The sequence below is a fragment of the Leuciscus leuciscus genome (assembly GCF_965113295.1).
Source record: "Leuciscus leuciscus genome assembly, chromosome: 9".
Classification (NCBI taxonomy): Eukaryota; Metazoa; Chordata; class Actinopteri; order Cypriniformes; family Leuciscidae; genus Leuciscus; species Leuciscus leuciscus.
The window spans coordinates 10667545-10682462 of record NC_138733.1 but is presented as its reverse complement, the minus strand read 5'-3'; the positions used below and the strand labels follow the sequence as shown (position 1 = coordinate 10682462).

Genomic DNA, 14918 nt, shown 5'->3' with positions numbered 1-14918 from the left:
CATGTCGAACCGAACGCGCCTCGCCCCCTGCTGCTGCGCCCCAACTCTCACATCACTTTGTCACAAAACTATTTTTTTCTTCCTTGACATTTGATTAAATAGTTATTAATGAGTACACTTTTAACAACTAATAAGAGCTGTAGTTTTACTAAATATTATTATAATATTATTTACTAAATAAAGTGCATGTCACGTGATTTGGGTGATCGATCACGCTCGAGAGTTTACATACGCACTTCAGGATGTAAGGCATATTGAGATTGAAGACCCTCCGGTCACAACCACTGACTGATACAGCAGCAACAGCAGCAGTGCTGATCACGACACTTGAGAATGATCACCGACACCTGTCATCATCCAATATGATGACATATCACAGCATTTTTTAATCATCGTTTTGAGACAAATCATTGTTTGTTTTGCGAACATAATCCTCTGCCGTCTGGTCGCTTCCGCTTCAAGCCGGACTCGTCTCGCGCTAACGGTAATTCCTTTTCACTGTCCACGTTTTGATTTCGGCAAATCAATTTTAGCGAATGCAAACAACGTGATTATTGTTCATGAGTCCAACATCCAGCCACGCAAGAAAACATGTAATCTACCTGAGGGAATAATATGCCCACAAAACATTTCTGATTATTATTAATGTTTAAAACGGTTTTGTTTTTTCCCCCCAGGATTCTATGAAGAATGTAAAGATCATAAGAGATTTATTTGAAATAGAAAGCTTGTGTAACACTATAAATGTACTGTCACTTTTGATTAACGTAATGCATCCTTGCTGAATAAAAGTAGGCAATTACTTTCTTTAATTTCTTTCCCCCAAAAAATTATCTTACAAACCTCAAACTTTTGAACTGTAGGCCTATGTATAATGTTAAAAAAGCTTTCTATTTCAGATAAATGCTGTTATTTTGAATGGTGGTTTGTTTGTAATGTGACATTTTGTTTGTATGACATTACAATTATTTTTAGAATTAAATTGTACATAAATAGGTTAAGCAATACAAATGTGTTTGTCTGATAACCTTTTAAACATATACTTAACTGTCTGCAGACAATGAAATGATGTACATTGTGCGATACAGTACAAATATTTTGAGTGTCCCTTGTTTTCCTATGAAGAACCACGATTGTCCCGCATTTTACTTTTCTGAAGTTGGCAACCCTACTCAGGTGTGCAGTTTATTTCTGACTAGTCAGTGGAGGCATTTATTTCAGGTGTGCTAAGTGGTCTAAAGAAAACGTGAAGCCACTGTATAAAGTTAAGTTAAGTTTTCCAGCATCTTCTGCACATTTGATGTTTTCCAACAAAGACTAGGATTTTGAAATCCATCTTTTCTAAGGACAATTGAGGGACTCATACACAACTCTTACAAAATATGCAAACACTCACTGATGCTTAAGAAGCCAACACAATGCATTAAGAAATGAAAACTTTTGGAATGATCGGGCTAAATTGTTATATATTTTTGGTTTTCTTTTCTGGGAAACATTCTATATACTATTTATGTAAATCATCCGGGTACATTTAAACAAAATAAGAAAAATTCACACATCTCAAGCCTTTTCAAAAGTTTACATCCCCAGCTCTTAATTGGCTATTTGTGTTTGTCTTCTTGAGCATCAGTGAATTTTTGCAGCTTTTCCTTAGTGTTTGCAAATAATACTGATACCATATGTATGCAGAAATACTGTACCGGAGTGCAGATGATTTATGATGTGATGGTGGATCTATAGACCAGTCACTCTTCATAGACACACAGCTGGGCTCTGGTGAGAATGATGATTTCTTTTGAGCATTTAAACGCACTGGAGGCTGATCCATAGACCAGTCACTCTTCATAGACACACAGCTGCTCTCTGGTGAGTCTGATGATTTCTTTTGAGCATTTAAACGCACTGGAGGCTGATCCATAGAACAGTCACTCTTCATAGACACACGGCTGGGCTCTGGTGAGAATGATGATTTCTTTTGAGCATTTAAACGCACTGGAGGCTGATCCATAGAACAGTCACTCTTCATAGACACACGGCTGGGCTCTGGTGAGAATGATGATTTCTTTTGAGCATTTAAACGCACTGGAGGCTGATCCATAGACCAGTCACTCTTCATAGACACACGGCTGGGCTCTGGTGAGTCTGGTAATTCCTGCTGGACTGAACTGTAAGAGAGGAGTGTAACATTTAAACTGTAACATTTGGCTCACCTCTAAAATCACATAAAATTTAAATAAACACATTATATACAACAACATGTGACATAAATCCCCTCAATCATTAAACTGACCTCTAGTAAGAACCACTTCCATCTGTAAACACTTATTTAATTATTTATTTAGACAAACATACAGGGACACAAAAATGTCAGAAAATCAGACACTTATAGCACATTAGCAAAACGAATGAATAAACATACACTTCCACTTTCAAGAGAAAAAATTTAAACATTTATTTGTGTGAAGTTATGCTTTCCAATCTATATTTAATATGGGGATAGCATACTAATATAAATAACAAGAATTTCCAATTTCAGGCAAAAAACATACTGTACATTACACAAGCTCTGCTATCTGTACCTGTGGAAATAGATGATCTCAGATATTTCTGAATCTGATAAACGTGATGATTGTCTGTGAATAGTTTTTGTTCCTGAAGCACTCAAACAATTTATAATACTATACAAGAGAGAGAGAGATAATACTATACAATTATACTATAATATAAAACCAGCATATCTTTATACTTAACTTCACTGTGGCATTTTACTGGTGTATCAATATTTACTATTTCAAGTCTTTAATAAGAGTACCTGGTTTCTTCATCACTGGATGTCTGAGTGTCATCCATATTGGATCAGGATAGCTGGATCTTCCACCTTCACCAAAACACTGACTCACAAAACTAAACCAACACAGAGTCACAATAATAATAATAATTAGTGTTATTTTAGACAATTAGTTGAGTATTTCTCTTTTTGTAAATATTATGGAATTTTGAAAGTGTAAACGTGTAAAATCTGAAAAATATCCTCATCTAAAGCATTTTTTTTTTATATATCAAAGCAATGACAAATTGATCCTCAGACTCTGTTGCTGTAGGCTACTGACAGTCTGAAGAGTTTTGAAAAATGTCTACTAGTAGCCTACTGAGATACATGTAACAATTTTTTTTTTTTTTTTTAAACAAGCATTTGTTTTGATTTTGATCAAGATTTTGCTGAAAGGACTGTACTGCATACAGAAGGGGTTTTCAAAATCTTAACTTCCCAAAACTGGTGTAGGGACACAGGATGACGCAAGTCCTAATACTTCAAAAATCTTAAACTGAAGTCATTAAGTTAGAAATTACTGAATTAGCCATGTTAAAGTTACTTATAAATCATAATTGTAATTGTAACAACAACACCAGCTGTCCACCAATTCCTGTTCCTGTTATGGTACCTTTTTGTTCATATTTTCCAAATAATCAACCACAGCCATAAGTTAGTTGTTTTGCGTTCACCCTGTTACTTGATTCGACTTGGTATGAGTTATGCCAGCCCCTTTTGAAACAGCCGCACCCTCATTTATAAAGAACTGCAGCAGGGACTGAAGACTGTTAGCTGCATTGGAAAGTATTAATGAGTTGCTGACATAACTATAATTACTGTGCTAGCATGATTATTTTCAATTGTATGTAGGCCTAGTAAGTAAAATATTAATAAAATTTTTAACTTAAATAATTGTATTTATTTACTCTTGGATAGCAACTTAACAAGCAGAAAATAACAGTATACTGCATGAAGAATAAAAGTGGTTTAGTGATTAAAAATTCAGTGTTTCACAGTAGCCTACATTCCCTGCTGAGGTGGTGGCATAGAAAGAAACTGTTGTTAATGTAGCTAACGTTACTAGTTGAAGTGGTGGTGTGAAACTTTGGTATAACGTCTGTGGTGAGCATTTTGAGGTAAACTTGGCAGCTTTAAATATAGGAAAAAGGCATTGCGAACATCATGTAACCATTACAAAAATAATCTTACAGCAAATGCCGAAATAAACAACTGAAAATAGTTCGTAGTTTTACTTTTTGCGTCCTCTGAATAAAAATAAAAAAATAGTGCGTAAAAACAGAAGGTAAACATAAATAGACTAACCCACACTACACAAATATGCAAGCATGTATGCTAATAAGCAGAGTTCTGTCAGGTCCATTAAGTCAAGAACACACAGACAATAAAAATAATTTAAGAATTTTTATTGAATAGATTGCAAACAAGTTGATGTTCCTGAATTGAAATTTGGCCGTATGGCTCTGTTCAGGGAGTCCTCTGACCTTTCATGAGCACTATGAAATAGCAGAGAGTCAGAGGACAGCAGCAGCAGCATTAGGGAACGCTCACACAGTTTAGGACTGTGAGAGCTAAAATATCCCCCCAAACAAAACCACACCTGGCAATCCTCTGAGATACAGAGGATGATTTTATTTTTAACAATTTATATGCTTAGTAATCTACGAATATATACGGATAATTTGCAATATGTTATAATCAGATGAGCCCTGACCACCCATGAGTTAGCAGAATCAGGGGACAGCAGCAGCAGTACGTTCTGATCAGATGAGTCCCCTGACCATCCATGAGTTAGCAGAATCAGGGGACAGCAGCAGCAGTATGTTCTGATCAGACGAGTCCCCTGACCATCCATGAGTTAGCAGAATCAGGAGACAGCAGCAGCAGTACGTTCTGATCAGATGAGTCCCCTGACCATCCATGAGTTAGCAGAAGTCAGGGGACAGCAGCAGTATGAGGAGATAGCAGCCGCATATAGGGACAGCATTATCAGCATGAGGGGATGGAGCAGCAGCATAAGGGCGCTCACGTTATTTTGACTAGATGAGCTATCCCCCCCAAAACAGAAATTGAGTGTCTCGAACGGTGTCGTCTGAGCCACCCTAATATAGCAATTTATATTATGGTAAAAATAATTAATTACTGAAATGACTATTCAAGACCGCAATAGCTAAAACATGCTGTTACCTAGAATTATCTGTCTTTGAACTGTTTTGACGGTCTACAGTGTAAGCGCTATGAAGAGATGACTAAACCTCCTTCTGAGAAACGAGCTAGATGAAGGAATTAAACAGCTTTTTACCAGAATACAGATCAGCAGAAGCGAGCAGCAAGCATGTATGAGCAAACTGAATGTGCTTTAAATAGGGCACCTTGTTTGAGCTTTGGCCATTGAGCAGCGAGGGGAGTTAGCCAGCTAATGCAGCTCAGCTGAAGCAGATCCGCTGACGGGACAGTGTTGTTAGCAAATAGCATTAGCAGCGTCTTGACTAGCACCTGGCCTGCCAGAACTGACGCTGACGCTCAATTTAAACTCAAAAACCCAAAGCTAAAATGGACAACGATTAAGATTACGTGCAGTATGATTCGATAAGAGCGAGGTCTATAGGCTTCATATCGTCGACCAAGAACTGTAACTGCGCTCGATGTTGTACGGTGAAGAATCACCGCAGTTTACCGGTAGGCTTTAGTACCAATATACGTACTAAACTAAAAGCAATCTTCAAGAATGCTTTTTAGACTAATGATGAGATTTGGTACTTACTCTTGTCTTTATTCTTTCTTGGACATGTGACGCAGATATTTTTTGGTAGGCTATAAAATGGCGCCCGAGTCCCAACAAAGATAAGTTTCACTTTTGTTTTTGACTGTGGCCAAGTCATAACAGCAGTGGAATAAACCATTGCAGATTCAGAGGGGTGCTTTCACTAATAAATCTGACTGTCAGTGCTTTACCATAGGGAAATAACTAAACAACTAAAAAATAAGTATCTAAACGTTTTGGAAATCAATTTAGATTTTTTTGTATCACATAAATGTTTGGAATAATTCACATTACAAAACTTGCGTAGCTGCTCCACCACAGTGTCAATTCAAATAGGCTACTAGTGCAATTATTAAAATATTCCTTCCTATAATCCTTACACTGAATTTTAATATTTGCGTATGTAACCCCAGTAATGATACCCGCTATATTAAAGCTGGGGCCAGGGTAACGTTAAGTATTCGTGTCACTATTGTGATTACATATAATAATCACATATATTCCATTCCCTTCAGCAGCAATAAAGACTATTGGATCAAATACTTGTCTTATGAGTCTTTTTATGTATTTGAATGTGAAATGTAATAAAATAAAATATGAAAATTCAAATCAGTCTTTTGGAATAAAATAAAATATCAAATCAAATAAGTTTAAAGGATTTACAATTTCAGAAAATAAACCAAACACTTAGCCTATCTCACAAGTGTTAAACACCCTCAAATGTATAACTGTTTAACTCAATAACACAGTCTTCAAATATACTCAATGAACTACTCAGTAATTTAAATCAAAACTCACTTAAATGGGCCCACATTCACGCTCTCATTCACACACACACTCTACGTTGCAGGCCTGATGTTTTCCCGAACGCGATGTGTCCCGCGATTACTGCCGACGACAGCTCGCACGAGCGGCTGTCTCACTCTCCCGCGATGCAACAGAGGAACTCCGGGCTTTTCCGGTCACCCGGAGCGCTATCTGGTTCGCCTCCCGAATGCGATCGGCTCGTTGCTCGCGCGAATCAACTCACGAGCGCATGGAGTGAAATCCAGGATGAATATCACAAATAATTGCTAAATAAAGTTCTTATTAGCAAAGCAACAATACTAATGATTGATTAAGTCTGTATATACGGGATTATCGTGTGAAAATCCTAATATTTAAGCCTTCACAATCTTTTTCCTCGTCCGACTCGTCTCGTTTCTCCTTCTTCTCACTATCATTCAGCCACGCCCTTTCTCTCGTCAATTGCGTCATACGTCAGTACGTAAATCAGATATTAAACATTAAATAATATTATATATAATTATATAACTATATGCATACAGATGAAAACACTGTAAAGGCACAGACTAAATAAAATATACACATTATAATGTAAAATAAACATTACTTTCAAATTGAGTTTCTTTAGGCTCACCGGGCTACAGTCCAATAGAAGTTTATCTCTTAGATCTAGGATTGACTTTTTTCTAATTTCATCTTCTATCCTTAACTATGTAAAAGATGCTTCTCACGTCACTGCCCCCTTATCAGATCATAAATTAGTTGCAATAAAATTGAGTGACATCAATGATAACCCGAGAATGAGGGGCTATTGGAAACTTAATAATACCTTGTTACAAGACAAAAAATGTAATAATAGTATCATCAATCTTACCAAATAATTATTTACCGTATTAACCAGAGATTATAAAAAAAAAAATTGGGAGTTCTTTAAATATAAAGCTAGATATATTGCAGTTAAAAGAAGTAAGGAACTTAAAGATATTAAACATAAAACTGATTCAGAGTTGGTTAATAGACTTAATGTATTACTAGCTAAAGATAAGATTACAGAAGAAGAAGATAATGGAAATAAAAAAAAATACATCTGGATTTCGACAGAGCTTACTTAGAGTTGGCCAAAGGTACATATATAAGGTCTCGGGCAAAATGGCTTGAGGAGGGGAAAAATAATTCTAGCTATTTTTTTGTCCTGGAAAAAAGAAACGGTCAGAGGAAAGCTCTTTCAGCACTTAACATCGATGGAGTTATCTCTAAAGACCCAAAAGAAATATCAGAATTTGTTACCAAATTTTATAGCAATCTTTAGGCTATACCTCTAAATTTAACTATGACATCTGTGAAAAATGTATTGCTATAATTAAACACCGTATTACAATTATTGATCGTGAATTTAGTCAAATTTCTGACGCTGATTTGTCAATAGATTAAATTAATCAAGCTCTGCACTCAATGAAAAAAGTAAATCCCCTGGTATTGATGGGCTTTCAGTAGAATTTTATCTCCACTTCTGGGAGTTTATTAAATTGCCTTTATTTTATATGTATAAGGAATGCATCAGTCAGGGAGAAATTACCTCTACTATGAAAAAGGGAGTTAGGCTATATCCCTTATACCCAAGTCAAGCAAGGACCCTTTATTAATTGACAATTGGCGGCCTATTACTACGTTCATAGAGCTAGCCTTTTCACTGATAGTTTACAGTTTAAAGGAAGTTACACCCATAATTCGCACAAAGCGTCATGGGGCATAGGAATAAGGTGGAAGTAACTTTGGTAAGGGTCACAGGTGAATCCTAACTTCTGGAAGATGTTAACATTAGATTATAAAATGTCAGCCTCTGTTTATGCTAAAAGATTAAGTACTGGCCTAAATCACATTATTTCAGAATCTCAGTCAGGATTCATGAAAAGCCGTCACATATCTAATAATATAAGTTTAGTATTAGATGTGCTAGATTATTCTAATTTACTTCATTCAGATGGTCTCATAATTTTTCTTGACTTTCAAAAAGCTTTTGATTCCATAGAACACAAATTTATTTTCCGCACTCTAGATTTATTTGGATTCAGTAAATCATTTATTGATACTGTAACCTTGTTTTATAGAGATATTTACAGCTCAGTGATCGTCAAATATGATACGTCCAAAAAGGTCTGACATCCATCGTGGAGTCAGACAGGGCTGTCCAATCTCCCCGTTTTTATTTCTTTTAGCCACTGAATTACTTTGTCTAAGGATTAACCAAAATGAAAGTTTGATAGGAATTTCTATATTTGATCTGGAGTTTAAAATTGCAGTTAGCCGACGACACCACACTATTCTTGGAGGATAAAAAACAGTTATGCTCTGGAATTGGTGGAACAATTTTCATGTGCTTCGGGTCTAAAACTCAATATTTCGAAATGTGAAATTATCTCAGTTCATGATATATATGAGACATCATTGGAGGGGATCCCAGTTAAAAACAGTGTAAAATATCTAGGTATCCATATCACTAAAAATCCAGTTACCAGACATCATTTAAACTTTTCTGATAAAATGACAAAATCTAAAAACGTCTTTAACATCTGGCTTCAGAGAGATCTTTCATTATGCGGTAGAGTCCGGTTCTAGTGGAAGGGCTCTCTCGCTTTGTATTCCCTGCTCTCTCTCTCTGTTTATCAATGATAAAACTATAAAGGAAATCAACAAAATATTTTTGGATTTCATTTGGAAAAATAGGCCTCACAAATTAAAAAGAGAAGTACTCTCTAATTCCAGAGGTGAAAGTGGCCTTGACTTTTTGGAGTTTGCTGATACTATAAACACCTTTAAAGTAAACTGGCTGAAAAGATGCCTTGTGAACCCAGTGTCGTTATGGTTTTTCATTCCTAATAATATCTTCAACAAACTCGGTGGCCTGTCTTTCCTATTAAAGTGTAACTTTTTGCCTAGCAAGTTACCCATTTCCTTATCTAACTTTCATCAGCAATGCCTTCTCTCGTGGAAATTGTGTTTTGTCCATAGCTATTCCCCCACAGAGTTCTCCTTTGGAATAATGCGGATATAACCGTTAGAAATAAATCTCTCTTTTTTCCTAGATGGTTTAACAATAACTTTAATTGCATTCTATCTGTCTTTGATGATTCTGGTCATATTCTAACTTATAAGCAATTTTTGAATCTCCATAACTTTCCAGTTCCACCAAAGGAATATAATACCTTGATAAAAGCTATCCCAGCAGGCTTAATTCAATTAATTAAAAATCACCTTAACTTCAGTAAAGGTAAAAGTGTTTATCCGGCTTTACGCTTGGGCGAGATAGATTTTTTAGATCGAAAATGCAACAACAGACATATTCGCACAATTTTTCAAATGAAGAGAAAGATTACTCCACGGGGTAAATTCTATTGGGGATCCCTTGTAACAAATGTAATTTGGAGAAAGGCCTGGCTTTTGCCTATACATTTTGTGTATCCAACAAAGTTAAGGAAATTCATTATAAAATCCTTCATAAAATCTATCCTGTTAACTCATCCATCTCTAAATATTCTGATATTGATGAGACTTGCTCTTTTTGTGGTTTTGTTGAGGAAACTGTCAGCAATTTATTTTGTGAGTGTAATGTAACCAATAGATTTTGGGCTGAATTAAGTGCTTTTGTTTTTGGCCCTACAAATGTGACCCACACCTTCATTCTCAAAGAGGTTAAAGCCTTACTTATAATGCACAGAAGGGAAAAAAACATCAGCCTGTAACTCACAATGTCCCTGTAATTATTGTTTTGGTAAATGACTAACACACAAACGACCCCAGAACATTAAATATATATATTTGGCTGATTATCTACAGCACCGGAGGGTCAGGTCTTCAGGTAGAGGAATTAATGCCTGTGAAAGCTTTTGGATTGAGGCATCCTGCACACTAGCCCATCTTGTCAGAAACCAGGTTTTGTGTGCCTTTATTTAAAGGACAGGGAGGGCACCTGTGTGACCCACACTTTCAACCTCATTACCTGACTGGTTATCTTTTGGAGAAGTCTTAAAGCAACACCAAATATTCTTTTGTACCTTAAAATAATGTTTCCAAAATCGTATCAGTGGTTCATCAACTCGTAACTGGATGAACGGCACTTCTGGATTCGCTTTGTTATCGGCTATAACCGCACTATGCAAGTTTGCCAGATCGGGTAGAGTTTCTGTAGTTCGAATGAGACATAAGAAACTACAAATTTGACTTGCTTTACGGCAAGCGTTATAATGTTATTATTTTGTTTTTCTTCGTTTCTGATGTCGCAATACATCATACTTTAATAAAATCATGCAACATAATCTACCTTGTCTGTGGACATCGTTATTTCCAAAGCCGGTGCTGGATAAACAAATAGCGCGCGTGCAATGGTACACTCTAAACAAAAATGGTGCTAAATAGCACTAAAAGTGGTTCATTGGCTTGTAATCATAGGGGAACCACTTTAAGTGCCATATAGCACCTATCTTTAAAGGTGCTATACAGCACCTTTGTCAAATGGTGCTATGTAGAACCATAAGAGGTGCCATATAGCACCTTGGTTGTTTATAATTGCTTCAACAAAAATGGTCCTCAACAGTACCCAACAGTGGTTCTTTGGCTCGTAATAATAGGGGAACCTCTTTTGGTACTATATGGCACTTAATTTTCTTTGAGGAATGCGGCGCTCGCGCTCGCTCACGTGCACCTGACATGCACAGTGCACACTAATCGGCGCGTACGTTTTTATTTAATTCTATATTTATTTATTATGATTTTTTTTTTTACTTTCAAAATGACAGAATTCAACAACAAGTTCTTGACACATTTTCAAATTGTGTAAGTATAAATTTAAACACGTTTTTAAACATAACTTCTCTCGTCACTCATTTGTTTAGCCTAATTATTTGACTAGGCCTACACAAATAACAAAAAGCAGTTAATATATGAATATAGCTTTTTATTGAAGTTTGTGACATAATTTCAGTAGGCTATATATCTGACTTCACATCCACACAAATTTTTTCTGTGGTCAAAAAGTCTTGTGTGGGGGCCCTGGAATATATATAGGCGGGACTTGTATTCAGGAAAATCACTATATTTTAATGTCGTTTTTCTAATCCTATCACCAACTAAACTAAGAGACTAAGAGAGCCTTTAAATAACTGTAGGTGCTTAACAGGTTTTTTGTATGGTAATGGTGCCATATAGCACCTTAACCACCCCAAAGAACCGCTAAAGAACCGCTGAAGAACCAAACTGGGCTTAACAGGTTCTTTAAATGGTAGTGGTGCTATATAGCACCTTAACCACCGCAAAGAACCCCTGAAGAACCGCTGAAGAACCATTTTTTTTTAGTGTGTAGAAATTATTTACGACAGCGGTAATGGACAATTCCGCTTCCAACCTGTAGGGGGACCGAAGAGGAAAAGTTCTTTGATGGTGCTTTAACAGTTTCACATACTATCCTGTCAATGATCAGTCAATGACTTCAATATAATTTTGAAAAATATAACTGTTTGTGTGTTAGTAGATCAGTACTGTTTGTTTATAAGTGTGACTTCCAGAAATCCAGATATTGTCAAATGATTCACAAACTTATTCTTGCCACCGTATAGGCTACTGTATACATATTGAAATGGCTCTTTGTTTAGATGCATCAGATCTAAATTTGTCCCATTGGCAAGGCCTCATGTTCAGTGTCTATGCTGTCTTCTGCTGCTCAAACACACTATGATCATTCCATTATCTTCACTTTCTTCACAACTCAAAACTGCAGTGATCTTTCCAAATATTATATTTTTTGTATATAATTGGGAATTTATAAATATGAAAAAATGTCTACAAGCACAAACTCCCTTCATGTCCTTCACCTCAAGTGAGAATAGTCGTACAATGTATGCAGTTCACATTTAAAAAAAATAATGGCAAAAATGATTTCTCATCTCCATCTCTCTAGTTTAATCAACATCACACTAGAACTAGCAGTGATATCTTCGCAATTTCTGAGAAGTTATTGGAGTAAAAAGGAGGTAGCATAATTGTGTGTCAAGTCACAATTATTCTATAGCGCTTTATACATCAGATGCACTGTAATAAACATGAAAACAGAATCACACATGTTACAGCTTGTTTGTGTCTTTTGCAGAGTTCCTCAGCCAGTCCAGCCTCCTCGTCCACCAGGTCACGACCCCACCATGCCTCGGCACATCTCAGCTGACTGCATCATGATCTAGGCCTTATGGTTCCACAAATAATTGACTGCACATACAACATGAATTACTTCAAACTAAAGATTTGACTTGACATACAGCAAAAGACACGGCATCTATTTGTGTCTCATTAGTTAATCCAGGATTGGACCTAAAAAAAATGTTCTCTCAAAATCTTTACCTTACAGGTCATTAAATATTTTAACTCAGCTAACTCAACATTCATTTTTTTTAATCTTCACACTGTATAGCCAGAGGACTATCACAAAAGTATTTAGGACATTAAAGACACACTACAGTATGTCTGTTTAAAGCTGCTTTGTATTGTGTATTTTAAAAAGCTCTATAAATGTCCAAATATTATACGCATTTTGCTTGTAGTTTTGTGTTAATAAAAATTAAATCTATTACATCTCATAATTCAGTTGAATTAATTTTGTATTGTTTTGTATAATTTAATCAATTTCATTTTTATATAAGTTTTGGTTCACTCATTTTTATTACATTGAAGGTTATTGTATTTTTATGATGTTCTGTTTTGAATTATGACAAATAATATGAACACAAATGACATGCTAGTAATTTAAAACATATATATATATATATATATATATATATATATATTATGCCTTATTGCTTAACAAATAACTTAACGTCACAAAACATACCTAAAAATTCAATTTATTTCATTAATCAGGATAAAAATAAAAGATTATTATATGAATTTAGGGGTTTGATTACATTAAGATTTGTGATTCCGTAATTTTATTACTGTTCTGTAATCAAGGCTAGACAACCAATTCATATTTATACTAAGTACCAAAACATAGCTAGCATTCTCTCATTTATTTAAATGTATAAACTGTTAATAAGAAAAACAGTAATAAACACAAATGGTTCATGGTTCTTTTAATAAAAAAAAGAGAGTACAAACATATTGCGATATTACTGATTATTACGATAAAAATAATGACATAACTATAATTGCATTACGAATTGCTGTGAATATTTTTTTTTTTTTTACTAATACTGTCTATGGTAAGGCAGTATAAGCTCAGGTAAAGCTCAGCTAGCAAGATAAACGGATAGCTGTATGGTATGCTACTATCTATTCTAAGCTAACTAAAAAACACTAACAACGAGAAATGTTCACAATCTATAGCTTCGGTTATATATAAAACATATAAGTGAAAATACATTAATGACTCGTTATAACGCAGTTCAAACGACTTCTATAATAAAGTGATTTTGTATGATTTGTAACCAGGCACTAAAGCGATTACCCATAAAACATGCTTTGAAACAATCGGATTGCTTGGGTCCTAAACTGGGACCCATCTCTTTAGTGGGACTCATTTGTTCACTACACCGGCACATCCGGGAACTTTACTGTCAATTTTGTCACCGCCCCTTTTTAGGAGAAAATAAACTAGACTTCCCATAGACTTCAATACAAAATCGCGCCACAAAACGTCCGTACACAGCCGGCAGGTTAGTTACGTTACAGAAATCACTATAATTAAACATGTCAAGTAATTATATGTCCACCCTGCCTACAGAAATCTCTCAAATTTCATACAAAATTTCTTCATTTATGTTTCGTAGATGAACGACATAGATTGTTTTGCATAGGTGAAGAGGAATGTGATTTTACAGAAATTACAGTTACACCAAACACTGTGCACTCTGTGTAATGGGAATAATACAGGTTTTGTGCTTTTTTTAAGCATCCATCTTTATCGCATCACTTAAAAATGTACTAGAAAACAATTATACATAAACGTAACAATTCCAACAGGGTCATCACACCATCCGTGCTCAGGCCCTAATCATTTGCAGCTTTTATCGCCCTCTGCTGGTAAGACAAACAAGGCAATTCTTTCCTTAAAGGCTTTCATCAAGAGAAAGACACAAGAAAATAATTACATTACAAAGTCACAATTGACAGTGTGATCGCTGTGTGTCTCTGTGTCTTCAGTCTCTGTAGCGGCTCCTTGTTCTCCTGTTCCTGAAAAAGCTGCGGACGTCTAATAACGGAGAGTCCTACAATAAAACACAGTCACATATGAGTATGAGACATTACTGCTGTCACATCATATACACTAGATATATTAGTATATTCATATTACAGTAAGAGATATGAATGAAAAGCTGCTAATAGATTAATAACAGTAAATGATAAACAACTCTCTCTTAATCACTTGCACAGAGAGACTGTTAAGTAATGGAAATATATTAATATATAATATTCATAAATCAGTCACATCACAGAATTAAACTAATAGTACTAAGACTAAAGTGGAGCTGAAATATCATCTTATATTCTCCGTTACAA

At 35.4% G+C, this 14918-nt stretch overlaps 2 protein-coding genes across 3 annotated transcripts in view; both read right to left on the bottom strand.

The window, feature by feature from the left end:
* LOC309506438 (NACHT, LRR and PYD domains-containing protein 3-like) overlaps nt 1–6848 on the bottom strand; it is a 59991-nt gene extending 53143 nt beyond the window's left edge. The window contains exons 1-4 of the mRNA XM_082180385.1: nt 5595–6848; nt 2813–2904; nt 2580–2633; nt 1701–2165 (exon numbers count right to left, since the gene is read on the bottom strand). Coding sequence (XP_082036511.1) covers nt 1701–2165; nt 2580–2633; nt 2813–2850 — 557 coding nt within the window. The 5' untranslated portion in view covers nt 2851–2904; nt 5595–6848. The remainder of the gene's footprint in view (nt 1–1700; nt 2166–2579; nt 2634–2812; nt 2905–5594) is intronic.
* LOC309506436 (NACHT, LRR and PYD domains-containing protein 3-like) overlaps nt 1–14918 on the bottom strand; it is a 271279-nt gene that overhangs the window by 53143 nt on the left and 203218 nt on the right. For both annotated transcript variants that reach the window (XM_082180383.1, XM_082180384.1), the window contains one exon: nt 13959–14626. In XM_082180383.1, coding sequence (XP_082036509.1) covers nt 14558–14626 — 69 coding nt within the window. In that variant the 3' untranslated portion in view covers nt 13959–14557. The remainder of the gene's footprint in view (nt 1–13958; nt 14627–14918) is intronic.